The sequence below is a fragment of the Aspergillus costaricaensis genome, assembly GCF_003184835.1.
Source record: "Aspergillus costaricaensis CBS 115574 unplaced genomic scaffold BO79scaffold_38, whole genome shotgun sequence".
NCBI lineage: Eukaryota > Fungi > Ascomycota > Eurotiomycetes > Eurotiales > Aspergillaceae > Aspergillus > Aspergillus costaricensis.
In genome coordinates, this window is record NW_020291838.1 from 112,962 (window position 1) to 131,225 (window position 18,264).

An 18,264-nucleotide genomic window follows, 5' to 3' on the forward strand; every position below is an offset into this window, starting at 1 on the left:
TGATGTCTGGCAATCATGAGAGCATACAAAGGGTCATGTGAATAGTTCTTAGGGGAAATAATCTATGACCATCAGAGCTTTTAACCATGATGTTTGTCGGTAAATGATTGAGGAATGTTAGATGTCTTTGCTTGATGTTCTTTGATGTAGATATATGCTAGGATCTTGCATGATGAGAATGTCGATCACTTAGGTACTGTGTCAGATTGATCATGATTTTTTGCATATAGTGAGAAATGCAAATCACGTCCTACATGTCACATGATTAATCCAGTTCTAAGCATTTAGATACTCCCCGAGATCTTCCAGTAGCAATGATGAACATTCCTCGAAGCTTCCAAGATTGTTCTCGATGGCCGGACGGGAGATGAACATGACAGGAGCCGGCCGGGCTGCGATATAAATAGCGGGTTCTAGAGAGTGAGGTGGGGCTCTGAGACACGGAAAAGAGACATACGTACGTATACGTGTATCAAAACCGCAGCCAATTCTGTTTGTCTGCCTAGTCACCAATATTCTCCTTTTTTCTTTTTTCTTTGCTTCTCTTTTTGTCTTGGGGAGAGAGATTATAAGCTGACTCAGGTATCTACTGCTGGGATCTGATACTAGCTAACTGAGTTGAGCTTATGGAGTGCATCCTCTTGCATGACTCGACTAGTCCCTGTTCATCTCGATAGCGACGATCCATCGTCTGTTGTGGATGAGTGTGATTCAGATGGGGCGTACCTTGCAGAGTGAGTGGTGAGTGGTGACATCGCAGCGGCTAAAGCCTTAGAAAGTCGTTAGGGAGTGAGTCCCTTGCATCATTGCGTGGGACCTAGGAAGAACTTCGGGACGTTGTGGGTGTGTGTGTCTAGACTCTAGATGGACTTTTTCCTTCGTAATGTGGATTAATGAATCGTGTTCTCGATTAGATGATGGATCCCGTGTGTGGGTGTGGATGTTGTCTTGTTGTTTTGGTGGCCTCATGGGGTCGAAATCCTGCCGTATCTACCTGCTTTCTGTGAGTTTTTGGGTTGTGATTTGGTATTGGTGATGTCTTGTTTGCTCCCTGCTAGCGCATGCAGCATCAGCAACGGACAGGATTGCTATGTGAACTAGTAACGAGATTTTGGTTGTTGGCCCCCTGTCTGTCTGCGAGGTCAAGCTTGTATGCAGGATTGCTCGGTGTGAAAACTAGACCACCACGGGGTTAGGTCGTCTGTCTACCTGCTGTAGATTCTGGTCCTGATTAGACGGCCTTTGACACGGGACAAAACCGTGGATGATGAGATATGATAGGCACTTGGATGATATTGCAGCCGGGTCTCTAATTAACAGGCGTGGTCTAGTTAGATTGTGTGTCCGGCGTAAACAAACATCTAATGAAACTTAGCGCCCGGCGTTTTATTAAACTCAGGCTTGGCTTCCCCCCTTTCGGACAGCGCCCCGGACCAATGACGAAGAGCAATCCATGTCTTTCCCCAAATTGGGTCGAGTCTATCGTACTGTATCTGCCGTACAAGAATTCGTGTGTATTGACGGATCCCAAGCGAGCTGGTCTGCGCAAACCAGAGAAAAAGCAATTGTCCATCCACGAAATCCCAGACATATGTATATGTAGGTAGGGATGGATTATCACGTACCAGCGACAAGGATGAGCGCTGCGGCTGCTGCCCACTCTCTCCGGATGGGGTACATAGGAGCTGCAGCTCGGCAAGCAAATCATGACATTTTTGCGGTCGGGTATAATTCCCGTTTTGCCGTCAGCAGAAGGAATGATCTCACTATCGTTATAACTAATATCTTCTCACTTACGTGATCCCAAATGGGGCGAGGGAAAGCAGAAAAGAAAAAAAATTTTCCTGGCAAAAGAACGCGCTCATTTGGGCATACTCGGCCGTATTGAAGTGGTACTAAGTCCATAACCGGGATGGGTCGGTAACCGCACCCACCGTGCCTTAGTGACGCTGCAGGTCTAAGACCAGACGGTTGTTATTCTTAGGCCTGGCCTGATCGATGCTCTCCCACGCGGGTCACTTACTACTAGTACTGACTGACGGGACTGACGGACTGCCTAACGACTAACTAGCCTAGCTTGTCTCGACCCCGTCGCTCTTTCGCTCGCTTCCCTTCCCTTTCCATTCTGTCTTTCTCTTCCCTAGACTTTGCTGCTACTCTTTCCCCCCCCCTCCTCCTCCTCCTCTTCTCATCACCTTCGATCACCGTCTTCTTTACCCTAACCTCTTACCTTTTTCCCCTCTTACCCCCCCCTCCTCCCCTCTTTGCCTTCTTTCCACCTTCTTTTTCCCTTCTCCCCTTTTCTGTTCTCCCCTAAGTCTCCCCGGAGGTAGCAAGCAGGCAGCAGACGGGATCTCGTTGACGGGGAATCACTCACCCACGCACTTCACTCATCTCAGCACCCGTCAACTTGTGAGCAGGCGGTAAATCCCCGTTCGGTGTGAATTGATGCCGTAAAGGACCCAATCGAACCACGCCAACGTTTCCTGGGTGAACCAAGAAGGTGAAGCAAGAGTGGTAGCAATCCCGAGGCCGGAACCTTGGTCTAGACGTGGATCCTCGTCCCGGTTGGAGGGTCAATTGTGGGAACGGCATACATATCCATCCAGTAATCACCACCTCGTACCTGACGGGCCCTGAGGGAAAGGGAAAGGGTGGTGATATTAATCTCTTCGACCGACGTGCACGTTTCACTCAGTACACTTGCTTGTGCGGCAATTATGGATTAGGACTCGAGGGGCGCTTGAGATATAATCACCTGCGAAGCTCGAAAACGGATAGTTCGGTTTAAAGAAAAAAAACAAAAAAGAAAATAGTCGCCGTGTTTTCTTTCTTTCCTGTCCTTTCGTTCTTGCAGGTATGTGATTCGACTTGCGATTGTATGGGTTGAATGCTGGATGATAGGATGATGTTGCTCAATGCTGACGGGTTCCTTACCCTGGCGAATAGATCTCTGTTGATGCCTTTCGGTCATTTTTCTTTCTCTAATTATTCGATACTTGTCGGCTGTATATCCCAGCCGACGTCCGCTCATTGGTATTCGCTACGATTTCGAGGCTTCTAATAGACGTGGAAGCTCTCATCCGCTCAACTCTACCGCAGTCACTCTTTCGACAATTGATTTAGTATTATTCGCCTTTGCCGCCTTTCTTTTACCATCACTCAAAAGTTGACTATCGTCTCTTTCTTTACGCTCCTTGTGTTCGACTTTACTACAGTCGCCTTCGATCGACTTAATCACCGCGCTCCTTTGCCGTCAGAATCCGTGTCGTGCAGGCAGACACTTCCCTTCGCTTCACAGTCCTTCGCTTTCATTTCGAGATCACTTCTCTCACCATTCTTTCGAGTTTGCGAAGCTGCGGTCAGCAGTCGCCGCACTTCAGCACATACACAGGATATTTCGGCCAGACGTGGATGTTATCAGGATGGCCCATCATGGCACAGGACACGCTCGGTTCAACAGAGTAATGCGGAAGAAATATCAATTGGATTCTGCATACTTTAGCGAAACTGGGAAGAGTCCAGAAAACTCCGCGACGCCGACAATCATACCGCAACAGACGGTTGAAAATGGGATGGAGGGTGAGCTAACCCTGGACCTGGTGATGCAGGCACAGGATGTGCACGACAGTCAGGGATTGTCCCTCGAGAAGCGCCAGCAATCAGACACAGCCACGGGGGATCAGGCTACGGTGTCTGCGACTATCATCAACGTGGTCGACAGCAATTCGCAGACTAGCACCGGCACTTCGGCTACTGCACCGACGACGATATCTGAAGAGTCGACCGTTCCCGCGACTACAGGCTCGTCAACAGACACTGACTCATTGCTCCTGTCGCTTTCTGCCACAGTTTCGGTTAATATATCCCTGACTGCCTCACCTGCGTATTCTTCTCCGACCGCAGACACACCGGCAGTAACAAGTACGCCTGAACCGTCCTCATCCGCCCCACCGTCATCGGCGCCCGCCGCTTCGAAGACGTCCACTCCGCTATTTGGCTCTACTGCAACTGCGCTTCCTTCTTCGGCACACCCCCAACCATCAAGCGCATTGTCCAGCTCTGGTCCAAGTGGCACTCAAAACCCTAGCCAAGTGACTGGCTCAAGCTCTGCTTGGGTGTTCGGATCCGGTTCACAATCTACGACGACTTCCCCCGTGACTCAGACGATCTCCGCCACGACATCCACCTTCTCATCGGATTCTACTTCCACCACTTCGCTCTACGGAGCTTGGGGCACGGCCTCGAATGGAGGGGACGGAGGATCAGGGGCAACTGCCACCGGGCAAGGTGTCTCGCCTTCATCCTCTTCAGGCAGCTCCAGCTCCGGCTCAAGCTCGGGCTCAGGCTCGGGCTCAGGCTCCCTGAGCAGCCAAACTAAAGGCAAGATAGCCGGTGGTGTGGTTGGTGGCGTGGCTGCTGCTATGTTCGTGTTCGTAATTGTTGTCTGGCTGCTCCGCCGCCGCAAGAAAAACATCCTGCCCCCATCTGGGGACGCTCTCCCCGAGCCTGACACGACCGGAACAGCCGAAGGCTCTCTCCCGCGCTCGGCAGAGATGACCTCGCGGCGGTCTAGCGACGACCCTTTGTTTACTGCGTCATACTTTGCGCCGGCTTTCATGAAGCGATGGCGCCAGTCGCACATGACGACGCGCACAGACAGTACTTTAAGCTCAGAGCCTAGCGAGCGTGGGTTCCAAAAGATCTCCGGCCGGAAAATTCCTTCAGTGCTGCAGTCAGGAGGGGACGGCTACGGCGGTGGATATGAACCAGGATCCCCTACTGCGTCTGAACCGAGCACGCTTTTTTCTCCGAGCTCACCAGTTCAGCCACGGTCACCGCCAACACAACCGCCCGTGGCGACACCGTATGGCATGCCGTTGGATACCAGCTATACTCGAGAAGCGGCGGAGGTGGGAGGTGTTGTGGTGTTTCGACCATCGCCAGCCCGTACACCAGTTACCGGGTCCGCCAACGCTAGTCTGTCCAATGAGCCAACCGGGCCACGGGTCGTTTCGCAAGTCGGAGCGCTCTCCCCGACAATGCCCAAGCGGCCTGATGCGCTCGGGCGAAGCCACCCGAGCTTCGATGGCAGTCGAGGCAGTCGGTTTACGGAGAGTATATGAAAGGTTCTCCGGGGAGATGAGGGTATATACTGGTGCTCTGTACATACGTGGAGGAGTTATACATAGGGTTTCCGGGTGGTGTTCCCGGACTGGCGATGGTCATCATGTCTGGATTCTGTACTACTTGCTAGCCTGTTTCTTATGGATACCCCAATTCATTTTCTTTGCATGTTCGTGCCATTTGTGAGGGTTTTGTGCTAATCTACTGGTAATTACAATGTGAATAATGTCTACTAGCCAAGTTTAATTTGGTACTCTACCTTTCATTGCAACTGCGTCGTGATTCCTGTTATCAGCCGATGACATAAGGTGCCACCAACCAACCAGCGACGCGGCTTTATCATCCGCACCCGGCGATCCCTTGCATTTGTATTTAGTCCAATACTATATCCCCTCATTCTCCCCTCATTGCCCCTCTCCTACTTCCACTTCCATTCCCCGAACTCATCATGAAAGAACCCGTCATTCCAACGACTTCTCTTCCTCCTTCCCCCTCCCCCCGTCCTCTCCGCTTCCTCATAATTGGTGCGGGATCTCGTGGCACCGCCTACGCCCGTGCTGTCACCACCGCTACTCAAGGCACCATCCACGCCGTCGCCGAACCACACCCCTTCAAGCGCCGACACCTCGGCCGCTCCTACATCTGGGGCGAACACGGCACTCCCCAAGACGGCCAGGAATTCTCCGACTGGCGCGCCTGGCTACAATGGGAGCAGCAGCGCCGAGAAACCAAGAACGACCCCCGGGTCGGTGTCGATGGGGTCTTCATCTGCACCCTTGACTCCACCCACGTCGAGATCCTCCACGCCATCGCCCCTCTTCAACTCCACATCCTCTGTGAGAAGCCTCTCGCCCTATCTCTAGAAGACTGTCTATCCGTCTACCGCGCCCTCACCCCCAACCTCTCCACCAACATCTTCTCCATCGGCCACGTCCTCCGCTACAGCCCACACAACATCCTCCTCCGTAAACTTCTCCTTCTCGACCGCGTTATCGGCGACATCGTCTCCCTCGAGCACACCGAACCCGTCGGCTTCTGGCACTTCTCGCACAGCTATGTCCGCGGCAACTGGCGTCGAGAAACCCCCAACGGGGACGGCTCCCTACTAACCAAATCCTGCCACGACATCGACTTCATCATGTGGTTACTCTCCAGCCCTGCCCCCTCCTCAGACCCAACCTCGCAGCAACAACAACAACCCATCCACCCCCGAACCATCACCTCCACCGGCTCCTTAACCCAATTCCGCAAATCCCAAAAACCCCCCGCCGCAGGCACCGCAACAAACTGTCTCTCCTGCCCCGCAGAACGAGACTGCATCTACAGCGCCGTCCGAATCTACAACGACATGCACGTCGCCAAAGGCGACATAGACTGGCCCGTGAACATCGTCTGCGAAGACATCGAAGATATCCACCCCAAAGCAACAACCACTACCACCCCTAGAATCAACAAGTCCGACCCCATCCCCACCGAACACATCCCCCTCGCTCAATCTCACCTTCTCACCCGTCTCCGCGAAGACTACAACCAACCCCCCACCACAATCACCACCACGACGGACGAAAACGACCCCATCCACTCCCGCCCGTGGTACGGCCGCTGCGTCTACGAATCCGACAACAACGTCTGCGACGACCAAACCGTAACGATAACCTTCTCGTCCGACCCACCCAAAACCGCCCTATTCCACATGATCGCCCCCACCGAAAAGCAATGCGAGCGACGCGGCCGCGTGTACGGCACACTGGGCGAAATCAGCTACGATAGTCGCACGATCACCATTTACTCGTTCCAGACGAGGGAGACTACGACGATTACGGTGCCGAAGAGGCCGGCGGAGGAGGAGAAGGCGCATGGCGGAGGGGATTATGGGCTTGCGAGGAGCTTTGTGGATGCGGTGGATGCGGTGGTTAATAAGGGGTGGGGGGTTGCGGAGGCACAGAGGAGGTTTGTTGGGTGTGATTTGGAGGAGGCGGTTAGGAGTCATGCGGTGGTGTTTGCGGCGGAGGAGGCCAGGAGGGGGGAGGTGGTGGTTAAGTGGGGGGAGTGGTGGGGAGGAAAGGTTAAGGGGGTGGGTTTGTAGTGCTTCATGATGGATTACTGGTTATGATGTTATGAGATAATGATCTGTTTTATGATGCTTTTGTGGTTTGGGGTTTATGGACAGGGTTCAAATATATAATGGTTGATTGTCTTAAGGATGAAGAATAGGATAAGATAGGATGATACGTTTATATGAAAGAAAAATATACTGATTATTTCTTATTAACTACTCAAAAAACGCTATGAACATCAATCATGCTCTTTGCTTATGTGCGGACATCAGGCTCCTCACGGCCAATGTACTCCTTGAACTTAAGCAGCTCCAGAGCCAGAGCCACGTTGTCCTTCAGGTACTCGTCCGTGGCGAGGCCAAGCTTGCTGGCGTCGCTCTCGTACTTCTCAATGTACAGACGGATCGTGGCGCCGCTGCTGCCAGTGCCGGACAGACGGACGACGATGCGGCTGCCGTCATCGAACTTGACGTACAGACCCTGGTTCTTGGTCACGCTGCCGTCCAGGTCGGTGTAGGCGAAGTTGCCGACGTCGACGACCTTGCGGCCGGACACGGTCGAGCCAACGAAGGTGTCCTTGTTGTCGACCTTCTCCGACAGCGTGGCGATCACCTTGTTGGCGCCGTCGCTGTCGACGTTCTCGTAGTCGTACCGGGTGAAGAAGGTACGGCCGTAGGTCTGCCAGAACTCGTTCTGGATGGAAGCGATGCTGGGGGTCTCGCTGGGCTTCTGCTTGGCAACGCCAGCGATGACGTTCAGCCAGGCCACGATAGCCCACAGGCCGTCCTTCTCGCGGATGTGGTTGCTGCCAGTACCGAAACTCTCCTCACCACAGATGGAGATCTTCTGGTTGTCGAACAGGTTGCAGAAGAACTTCCAGCCCGTGGGCACCTCGTAGCTCTGCAGGCCCTGGGCCTTAGCCACGCGGTCGACGGCACCGGAGGTGGGCATGGAGCGCGCCAGGCCGTAGACACCCTGCTTCTGGAAGTAGGGGATGAGCTTGGCGTGGTGGGCAATGATGGCCAGACTGTCACCGGGGGAGACGAAGGTGTTGGCACCGTAGATCATGTTACGGTCACCGTCACCGTCACTGGCAGCACCGAAGTGGATGCCATTCTTGTCAACGCTCTCGACGAGCTCGTGGGCGTAGACCAGGTTGGGGTCGGGGTGGCCACCGCCGAAGTCGGGCTTGGGCTCGCAGTTCATGGTGCTGCTGGCGGGCAGACCCAGCTCGTTGACGAAGATGTCAACACCGTAGGGGCCAGTGACACCGTGCATACCATCGAACAGCACCTTGAAGTCCTTGTGGGTCTTGAGGAAATCGCGGATGAGGTCGAAGTCGAAGATCTCCTTCATCATGGTGACGTAGTCGGTGGTGGAGTGGACGACCTCAACCTCGATGGGGCCGTAGGTCTTGGAGCCGATGGTGGTGGTGTCAACATCGGGGATGTCAATGTACTTGTAGGAGGTGAGGGACTTGGAGGTTTCGAAGATCTTGTTGGTGACGGATTCGGGGGCGGGAGCGCCATTGGCAAGGTTGTACTTGATACCGAAGTCGTTCTCAGGGCCTGAGTATAGCAGCATAATGTCAGTGTGGGGTCTATGGACCTATATGCTAGATAACGTACCACCAGGGTTGTGACTGGCCGTCAGGAGGATACCACCGGTGGCCTTGCGCTTGCGGATGAGGTTGCTGGCAGCGGGGGTGGAGAGGATGCCATTCTGGCCGACCAGCAGCTTCTTGACACCATAAGCGGCACCGATTTTGGCAATCTTCTGAATGACCTCGGTGTTGTAGTAGCGGCCATCGCCACCGATGACGAGGAAAGCGCCCTCAGCACCCTCGGGGATAGAGAGGATGATGCTAGTGACGAAGGACTCGGAGTAGTTGGGCTGCTGGAAGACCTTGACCTTCTTACGAAGACCGGAGCTGAGTGTCGTCAGATAAAAGGACAACTTATAACTTGAAGCCAGAGGACATGGAAGCAAGGAAAGACAATCGAGGTTACTTACGTTCCCGGCTTCTGGTCGGTGAAGGGAGTGATAGAGACGGTTTGAACGGACATGGTGGGGAGGTGGGGGGGTATAGAGATGGTATGGATAGAAAGAAAGAGGGAGGGGAGGGGAAGCTGGAGGGGTATGGACGGGAAGATATAGAAACGTCGGGAGGAGAAGCTCACCGACAATTGAAGCGAGAGAAACAGGGGGAGGAAAAGGAGCAGGGAGAAGGGAGGGGCAAAGAATGGAAGGGAAGCCGGCGAGACACGAGCGGGGAGGAAGTAAATATAGACTGGCAATTAGCTTCGACTTTGCGAGTCTTCGCCCAACGCCAGGACCCCACCAGGAGGGGCCCATGTCAGCATGATGACTTCAGGCCAGAGCTTCATTCGATCCCCCCATCGCGATACACTGTACACTACGACACTCGAGCTGCAGATACCTGGGAAAAACCGGCCATTCTTGCTGCAATCCCGGATCCATTGGGCATCCATCCAGCTGTTCTACATTGTAATTGGGGTTCTACCCCTCTCTATGCTTGCTTTCGTGTACGTTGGGATTTTTTGGGAAGAGCTTCCCGGGTCCGTTCCCTCGCTCAGACATATTCGGCTACAATCCGAACAGTTGCCCCCGGTAGAATCGCATCTCCTCGATGCTTTCCAGAATGTCGTCCCGTGCCAGATGAACCTCCTTCTTCCCTGGCACGGACTCTAGTAGCTCATCTGAGCCCCACCGTCGTACCATTTCTTTGAGTGCACTCACGTCCACGATCCGATAGTGTAGCCATTCTAGCACCGCCTGGTATGGTCCCTTGGCCAGAAACGCCTTGTCGGCGTGGACACTGTTCCCTGCCAGCAGTCCTCGCCGGGGCTGTGGCACGTATTTCTGGATATAGGCCAAAAGAGCCGTCGCAGCCTCCTCCGCGGTGGTGGTCGAGGCCTGCACGGCCGCCGTCAGCCCTGTGCGACCGTGGGTCTCGATGCACCATGCGTTCATGTTTTCTAGGACTGAGGTCGGGTGGTGGATGACGGTTTCGAAGCCCTGGGGTTCGAGGAGGTTGAGGTTGGCATCGGTGATGTAGCAGCAGATTTGGAGGATCTGGTCGGTATCCGGGTCAAGGCCGGTCATCTACACGCCGATCGAAATGTTGGAGTTCGTCAGTCGCGGCTGGTAGAGGGGTAGAAGCACAGGAATGCCGCACCTCGCAATCAATCCACACCAGGGGATCGGAGGAACGTGTCAATGGCATGGCTCTTGGAAGCGGTAAGTAGAATATAGTATCTCCTGGGACTCCTTCAGACAATCAGCAAGAATTGGATACAGGTGTTGGCATGAGGTGGTATTGGTCTCAACATGAGGGAGGGAAAGATTTTTGGTCGGCGGGGAGCGGCTCTCCACTCGAAACGGACCACGGTAGGGAGCTCTTACAGCAGCGTAATCCACGCTATGACTGCCATTCAAGCGCCGACTACAGCCTACGTCTCCTTCATTAGGCTTTACAGGTACAAACGGGATCCAAGAACGTAGCATAAATCGTTAAATGCAACTTGCGTGACTCATTGCGTCTATATCAGTTACCTTCGCCTGTCCCCCCGTTCTAGCTAGAGAATCAATTACCCAGCCGCCCACAGAACTGAGAGAGATGGATATGAAAGTGAAGGGTAAAACTACTTAGTCATGATGATTTCGTCAGAAATGGACCATATCCAAACAGTAGATGTCAGCTGTAGTTAGAATGGTAAATAATAATTGAAAAAAGATCAAATCAGAGTGCAGATGGTGCTGCGGTCTGACGCAGCTGGCTAGCGCGCCGTCTCGCACCAGTCCATCGTGGCGTCTGAAGTGAAGAAAAAGAAAGAGGAGGATGAAAAAAATTGTGGGTAGACATCTGTATCGCTGAATATGGGCATGGATGATGGGAGTTGAAGCAACCGGTTACAGTTCCTCATCTTCGGTCTCCTGGGGTTTTTGCGGGTGTGTCTCAAGAGGGTTGGTTGCCTTGGTACTGTCACCTGGGCCAACATTTGTAATCTCTTGGGAAAGTCCCGACTCCATTCGTCGGCGCATGGCGTCTTCATCTGAATGTGAGACGCTCGCCCGCTGCTTCTTCAATGGACTGCCGATGAATCCTCCGTTCAGCGGGTTAGCGGCTGGCTTGGGGGTTTCAGCGGCCGTAGCCGCAGCAACAGCGGGCGGAGTAGTAGACGGATCGTTGGTCGCAGGCGTGTCCCCGGCTGTCTTGGGGCTCGCACTTTCGGCCGGAGGTGTATTCGTAGCTAACGAGGCAGACGAATGCTGACGTTTAAGCTGTGTACAACAGTTAGCCGGTGGTAGAGACACTAGTAACAGTTCTTGACGTACCTTTATTTTGCGTATGCTTTCCGCGAGCTCCCCTTGCCGTCGGATATCATCCGGAGACAAATGAAGATCATCTTCTTTGCCCTCCTCTTCATCTGCTTTACCGAGAATCGAATTGTCTTCATCGTCTTCACTGTCCATCTCGTCATCCTCACCAGACTTCTTGCCTTTCTTTCTTTCTGTGCTGTCGCGGAAGTTCACAAATCCGACCGTGCCGCCGGGTTTCAGGGGACCGAGATTGGCGAAGTCTGGCTGCAAGGACCGACGCTTTGCAGATCCGGGAGTTTCTTGCGCCTTGGGGTCTCTCAGAATTCCCATCTTTTGCAATTGACCTGTGTCCTAGTCAGTCGATAACTCTACAGAAAACCAGAGGGGTTAAACTCACGCTCGCCACGGTACATGAATGTGAAGGTGGCGTAAGGTTTGTCGGATGGGTCAATGCCTGTCACGGTCTGCGTGCTAATCGTCTTGGGGTCGAGCGTCTTTGGCTTCGCAAAGCTCGTTGTGTGATCAATGTCCGCATCAGCTGCCCCTTTATGTCCATTCTCGCCCTGGGCTTCGTCATCATCGTCATGAGCATCGAACTGTGGTGAGTACTCTCCGCGCTTAATCTCCCCAGATGCCAGGACACGGAACAAAGCCACCTTGATCTGACCCGCAGACTCGGGGATCGGGTCATCGTCCGAATCGGAGAACGACATGTCGTCGTCCGAAACATCTTCTAGCGGGGACTTTGCATCGTTGCCATAGCGCATGACACCTTTGCCCGACTTTGCGTCCATCTCCAGATCTCCAGTTGCTTCCCGCTTGATTCGGCGCTTCTCCATTTTTTGTCGTCGGCGCTCGATCTTGGCGGCAGCGTCTTTACCCTCCAAGTCCAAGCCGTTCAGCCATCTTTCTAATCCGACTTCGCGGAAGAGAAACTCCCGTTCGGCGAGACCTCCGCCCTCTGATACCGGTACGCTAACCCATCGAGAGTTGACCCACGTTTCTTCACCTCTCCGCAGCAGTGTGGCCACTTCCTCCTTCGCCCGGCCATCAAAGTAGATGTAGGCGGCGACCGTTTCATTTGGCGAATTAGTCAATGCTTGGTACGGAGCAACCGTGCTGCTGTACTGGCCACGCTCCCCGGTAGTCCCGGGTAGCCCACCAACTACCTTCGGCTTGGGTGCGGGGTTGTCGGGGGTCGGTTTCGGGGCGGAGTATGGGACGTCTTGGCCGGGGTTGAGAAGGGTGATGGAGATAGCGAACGTTGACTGCTCAGGGCGTCCGGATCCGGATTCAGGGATCTTGGGTGGTGGCACGGGGATGTAGCAAGCTATGCGAGACGCCCGGGACTGGCGTTGAATGGAGTATTCGGAGATAGGTCCGTCCGGAGTGTGTATACTCACGGCGAGACCCTTGAAACAGGGCATGGCGGGGCAGGGATGCGGATCGCGGCGATGAGAGGTGTTGTGTAAGTAAATTCGAAGCTAGCGTTTCACCCAGCTGGAAGTGAAAGAACGGAGGGGCAAGAGAGGGAGGGCGAGAGTGCGTGGAATCGTCCCTAGGAGAGCTAGTTGTGGGTGGTGGAGGCGGTCAGGGTTCGTAGTGTGTTTGGCCTGCTACCGACAGCCCTCGTCGGGGGGTGGGATGACCGATTCACGGCCAAGGACGAGGCCTATGGGGCTTGTCAATTCCAAGAAAGCAATGTGTTCGCCGGAGTGAGTCAATCGACGGGTCCCTTCGTCTGCGCGAAATCCAGGTAGGCCCGCCAGTTGCGCAGAGTGAGAGGGAGGGGAAGCGTTGCTAGAGGGCGCCAACAATGAGCTAACAAACATGAAACATACCAGGCTAGGTTCAACAAAAAGGAAGTAAGGCAACAAAAAGAAGAAAGTTGATTGCTGCAGTAAGAGCAGTCAAGACAAGCTTTCGAGCCGATCAAAATACGAGGAGCAAGACTGGACTGAATCCGGGATGGAAGAAAGGGAGGGAAAGTCGGAGTGATGTGGGAGGACGAGGGAGAAGTGGAGGTGACGATCGACGCCGGCTGGAACTCCGCCTGCTTCTTCCCTGGATCGCTTCCGCTGCTCTGGTGTCGGGCGCCTTGTCCTCTTCCTTCCAGGGGCCTCACTCACGCAGCCCAAAATTCAATGTGTCTGCGAGTCATTGGTGAACTTTTTTTATTTGCTGAAGATCTCTTCTTACAGGGGTACTTCCTGGTCTTTCTCAGGGATGTCTCAGGGTTTTATACATCCTGCCTCTTACCTACACTCCTAGCCTACAACTACTAACTTCCTTGTTTTGTTTTGGACCAGCGGACCAGTGTTTATCGGCGGTGCTCTTCACGCCCATTAGTACTCTATATATAAGCTAGATCCCGATTTACAATCCTCGTCTTCGCGCTTCCTCTCTCGCAACGGTGGCAAGTTCTGGGAAATCCCGATCGAGGCTGTCGAACAGCGCCTCCGCTTTCCGTCGCTTGCGCTCTTCGATCTGACCCTGCAACTGACTGATTTTCTCCTGAACCTTCGCATGTGAGTCCACCAGGGAAAGATCCAGAAGTTCATCGGCATATCGACGGAGCTCTTCCAATTTCCTTTCAAGAAAAGAGATACTGGCTTCATCTGTAGTGGCTGGAACACTCGGCTCATTGGTCGGCCGTCGGAATGCGCCATCTCCTGGCGTCAGGGAAAGTAGAGGAGATGCATGCCTAAAGGGAGCCTGAAAGGAAGGCTCAGCTTCAGCAGGGCTATGTTCCTCAACGAGATCACTGATACGGAGCTGCCCTTTTGGGCCTATACTCCGTGAGGACATGACATAGGGACGAGCGTTTGAGTGTATAGTATCCTCTGTACTTTGCGACTGTATCATACCACGATTTGTGAAAGTACTATAGTCTTCCTGCTGTCGTGGTAGTTCCACCTCTTCATCACTAACCTGGGTTCTCGGTCGTTTATGTACCCGGGAAGGCACTTCAGGCGGGAGGGATGCGCTATGAGTAGCCATACTAGCTCTTTTGCCTCGTTTTTGATCGAATACGTTGTCGGTGAACCCCATGATTCGACCGCGAGGATCAATCGACTTAATCCGAGACCGCACAGGCTTGTCTTTGCTAGAGTAAGGAAGAGGGAAGTGGCAGCATCGGCAATTGCAGAAATGGGAGCACTTTGGACATACCCATGGATCTGTGTTCCTCAGAAAGGGTATCAAATCCACGTCAAAGTGTCGATGGAGGCCCCGGAAGCAAAAGAATGCGGAGCATTGGGTACATGCCACCCCTTTCCAGGCAGGATGACTATCACGGCACAAGTGACAGAGTCGCTCCTGATTTATTTAGTTCGCGCCCCTTCAATGCCAAGCTAAACAGAGATACTGGGGTTATTCCGTACCATCATCGGTTCTTTCCGTGCATCTGCCGCGGCAGCAGCCAAGGCGCCCAGAGACTTTTGCCTGGAAAAGGTAGAATTAGAGGCACATTCTTGATCACATAATTTATCATAAGACTCTTGACACGGGACCAAGGCACAGGTTTCGAGGGTGATAGGGCCCGTATGCTTGAAGGGAAAGGTCATACTTTGGATGTTTGATTCGGGAGAGTAATCGATCACGCAGTCTGTTCCGAGTCGACTGAATAACCTCCATGCAGTAGGCGCGCGGAATGAGTTCGGCCCATGTATAGTCAGCAACGTGTTTGCAGCTGCGTCCAGAGATAAAGCACGTCAGACATAAGTCAAAGTCGCCGCACTGCTCGCAGTGCAGATGCCGATTCCATATTGTCAAGCCGCAGAAATTACATTCTACCACGGCCCCCTGGGTATCCACGGTCTTCATTGGAGGGACCGAGTCAGTCTCAATAGCTTCATCATCCAGCAATTTTAGAAAGACGTCCAGGAGAAGAGCTTCGTCCTCAGTTCCTAGAGACCCTCGGATCAAGGCATGTAACGGGATTAGAGGGACTCGGCCAGTGTCTGCATGGCAGTATCGCTGGTAGAATGGCTGGATGTAGTCGAAGAAAGAGACAAGCGAAGAGCTATGCATAACATTCCAGACTACCTTTGTAACCATCGGGCTGATATTCCAAATTTGATGGGCAGTAGCTGAAGGAAATATTACCAAGTCTCCAGGTTGCTGATGGGTAATGTATATAGGAAAATTGGCGGACTTGAGCTGGGTAGTAGAAACGTCGGACCAATCGGTATGGGGAGACTTTCCCAATCTCTCCATATATGTATCGTATACGGCCTGTGAGTGTTTATCGGTGCCAAAGCAGATGGACCCAGGGCCAGCACCTAACCCGATCATCAGAACGTTTGTCGAGAACGTCAAATATGTCTCGTCATGCGTTTACCTTCTGATTCAACTAATAGATTCAGCGCAACTGTTCCGCTAAAACATCTGTGAAATCCTGAACTACCCCATCATAACATGGTTAGTGGACATAGGCGTAAGGAAGGTAGCAGAGACTCACGAAGATTTCCGAGTCCCAACATACGCCATCAGCACCTCCGGAGCTATCTCCTTTGGCAACGTCCGGAATAAGTCAAGAGACCCAAGATGTCTCATGGCTGAAGGAAGAAATGCATCTAATGCCTTGATCCATTCCTGTGGGCACTGGAGGTCTTTTGCGTACAAACTGGCTTGCCTATCAGTTTAAGGGGCCGACGCTCGGAACAGTGATCATATTAACGTACAACTCTCGGACATTGCCGGTACGAGCATATTCTGTCTGCGAAAGGAGATCTTGGAGCCGCATTTTCGCATCTCGCCCAGTGTGGCAGTTTCTTACTGGTATCGCTGTCCATGCGTAAAGATGTCAACGGCTACACTTTTCAGGCTGTTATGTCGTGGGCATACCTGCTGAGGAAGAGAGGCTGCCTAGTCTCTCATTGTTCAGAACCGACCTGTCCCATTCTTTCAATCGAGAAAAGCCTCGTATGACAAATGGCTTCCCATCGCGGAGTTTTGTCTCCACCCATTTTGTGGTTTCATCTTCTGACAGATGAGTGATGTCCTGAACAGAATACTCGGAAAACGGGATGAACGGCTCTCCAGCGCGCAAGAGGTCCTGCACAGACGGGGGCGCCTGTTGTAAGAATTCCATATCATAACAATCTTGAAAGAAACATTGTCACACCGTTAAGACATGAATAAGGGTATTCCCAAGGCATTGGCCTTCGATAGAAGATTGATATCACACATCGGTCGGCCATCTCGGAACCGGGGCTCTGATTGCTACTCACACGTGACTTCTGATTCCCCGCATATGTGTTCTAACCATTTACGGTAATCTATGAGGTTCACTCTTTAGCAAGTCCACGGGGATGAACGAAAAAAAATCCTTAATTTTGTCTAACAAGAATGAAAGGGAGAGCCTGAAGTATGGCCATAAAGAGCAAGTTATCAGCGTAACTTAGTGTAAGGGAAAGTACGTATTCGCCTGCGCACTCTTGATTACTGTCACAGCAGTCTTAGTTCCGAGGCCCAGACTCGATGCAGCGCCTTCAACTGGTGCTTATATCCTGATGGGGGGTTACATGGTTTTTCGACTCCGTAGTGCAATATAAAAGATGGTCCGATATGATGAGAACCAGCGGGGCTCGATGTAGTACTAACATGTCATGGCAGACCGCTACTACTAGGGTCAACAGCCGCCCGCCAGTTTGTCTCAATCTGCAATGATATAGACATAGCCTTCAGAATCGCGGACGCAGAACTTATTAGCGTAACGGCGAATATATTGGTTAGAGTAAGCAGGCAGCCCTACCTCAGCTACAGTTTGGGATCTTTAGATTGGGAATCGTAGGAATTGACGTCGCATGGCCCCTTCCGAGGAAAGCTGCGCAGACCCTGGTCGAGGCTACAGCAGCTTAATACGAAAACTGACTAGTCGAGTCGTCTGAAGTGCGTGATTTGGGATCAGATCCCCGACTCAGCTTTTCGCTGTGCGCTACCCATTACTTGGCTTGAACCTTCAATATTATGGCATGATTTCCATATGATCAGACAGGCTGGGGTCTCCTTTCAAGTATCTGACGCATGCGCTCTTGGAATCCCGCCTCCACCATCACTTATAGCTCGACCTACATCAAGAAAATCGATATCCGGGTAAGGCGAAAGCGGAAGCTACTTGGAGGGAGGCCCAGACGCCAGCCCCCGACTTTCAGGCTGTTGCCCGGGCCGTGTCGTATAGAGCGGGTCATCCAAGGCAGGTGGCCAGGACAGGCGGCTGGGAAGACAGGTAAAGTCTGGATCCAGCATGGCAAAAGGATGCGCGGGCCAGCTTATTGGAGGGTCGTTGGGTGCCGTCCTCGAGCCTAACTAAGCCTAATCCAGGCTTTGTCCAGTCAAACCTCCGGCCGAGACCCCTTCATCCCTTTCATCCCCACATGGTGCTGTAACCCCAGATCGAACCCTCGACCCGCCTTGTCAACGAGCGGGTTTGGTCACCTGTTGAGAACAACACAGGAAGTCGGGGTATAGCTTGGCAGCAATATTTGCCCTCACAGGCAGTAGCCAATCCAACTATAATCGATGACAAGTTTGGACTATGGACGTTAGCAATCGGATCCTGAGTGGCAAAAGAAACTTGCTGACTGGGCTCGACTCCTTTCAAGATGACCCTCGCTCCGCCCCTGACCCAAAATTACTCCGTCCGGTTACACCTGCTGATCGAATCGGCTAGTTGCGTGGCTTACCGTCTTTGTAAATCAACCAAGGGCCAGGGTGTTTTTGAAAAGAAAAG

At 52.9% G+C, this 18,264-nt stretch overlaps 6 protein-coding genes across 6 annotated transcripts; 2 read left to right on the plus strand and 4 right to left on the minus strand.

The window, feature by feature from the left end:
* Positions 1–3,230: 3,230 nt before the first annotated feature.
* Positions 3,231–5,450, plus strand: BO79DRAFT_51868 (uncharacterized protein). The gene has a single exon (XM_025689364.1). The coding sequence runs from the start codon at positions 3,426–3,428 to the stop codon at positions 5,124–5,126; it is 1,701 nt and encodes a 566-aa protein (XP_025535482.1). The 5' UTR covers positions 3,231–3,425; the 3' UTR covers positions 5,127–5,450.
* Positions 5,451–5,544: 94 nt separating this feature from the next.
* Positions 5,545–7,213, plus strand: BO79DRAFT_274589 (Gfo/Idh/MocA family protein; the record flags this gene model as incomplete). The annotated part of the gene is made up of 1 exon (XM_025687615.1): positions 5,545–7,213. The coding sequence occupies exon 1, from the start codon at positions 5,576–5,578 to the stop codon at positions 7,211–7,213; it is 1,638 nt and encodes a 545-aa protein (XP_025535483.1). The 5' UTR covers positions 5,545–5,575.
* A 168-nt stretch (positions 7,214–7,381) lies between these two features.
* On the minus strand, positions 7,382–9,415 carry pgmA (phosphoglucomutase PGM2). The gene is made up of 3 exons (XM_025685015.1): positions 9,198–9,415; positions 8,813–9,114; positions 7,382–8,752 (listed from the first exon to the last, which is right to left on the minus strand). Exons 1-3 carry the CDS (start codon positions 9,248–9,250, stop codon positions 7,440–7,442), a joined length of 1,668 nt encoding a protein of 555 aa, XP_025535484.1. The 5' UTR covers positions 9,251–9,415; the 3' UTR covers positions 7,382–7,439.
* Positions 9,416–9,778: 363 nt separating this feature from the next.
* Positions 9,779–10,524, minus strand: BO79DRAFT_180591 (oligoribonuclease). Its single transcript, XM_025680094.1, has 2 exons — positions 10,384–10,524; positions 9,779–10,310 (listed from the first exon to the last, which is right to left on the minus strand). The coding sequence occupies exons 1-2, from the start codon at positions 10,429–10,431 to the stop codon at positions 9,792–9,794; spliced, it is 567 nt and encodes a 188-aa protein (XP_025535485.1). The 5' UTR covers positions 10,432–10,524; the 3' UTR covers positions 9,779–9,791.
* A 283-nt stretch (positions 10,525–10,807) lies between these two features.
* BO79DRAFT_248004 (uncharacterized protein) lies at positions 10,808–13,215 on the minus strand. Its single transcript, XM_025685684.1, has 3 exons — positions 11,926–13,215; positions 11,544–11,872; positions 10,808–11,489 (listed from the first exon to the last, which is right to left on the minus strand). The coding sequence occupies exons 1-3, from the start codon at positions 12,953–12,955 to the stop codon at positions 11,118–11,120; spliced, it is 1,731 nt and encodes a 576-aa protein (XP_025535486.1). The 5' UTR covers positions 12,956–13,215; the 3' UTR covers positions 10,808–11,117.
* A 675-nt stretch (positions 13,216–13,890) lies between these two features.
* On the minus strand, positions 13,891–16,774 carry BO79DRAFT_180597 (uncharacterized protein). Its single transcript, XM_025680095.1, has 7 exons — positions 16,377–16,774; positions 16,214–16,316; positions 15,991–16,155; positions 15,871–15,932; positions 15,131–15,811; positions 14,912–15,027; positions 13,891–14,846 (listed from the first exon to the last, which is right to left on the minus strand). Exons 1-7 carry the CDS (start codon positions 16,621–16,623, stop codon positions 13,905–13,907), a joined length of 2,316 nt encoding a protein of 771 aa, XP_025535487.1. The 5' UTR covers positions 16,624–16,774; the 3' UTR covers positions 13,891–13,904.
* Positions 16,775–18,264: the final 1,490 nt, after the last annotated feature.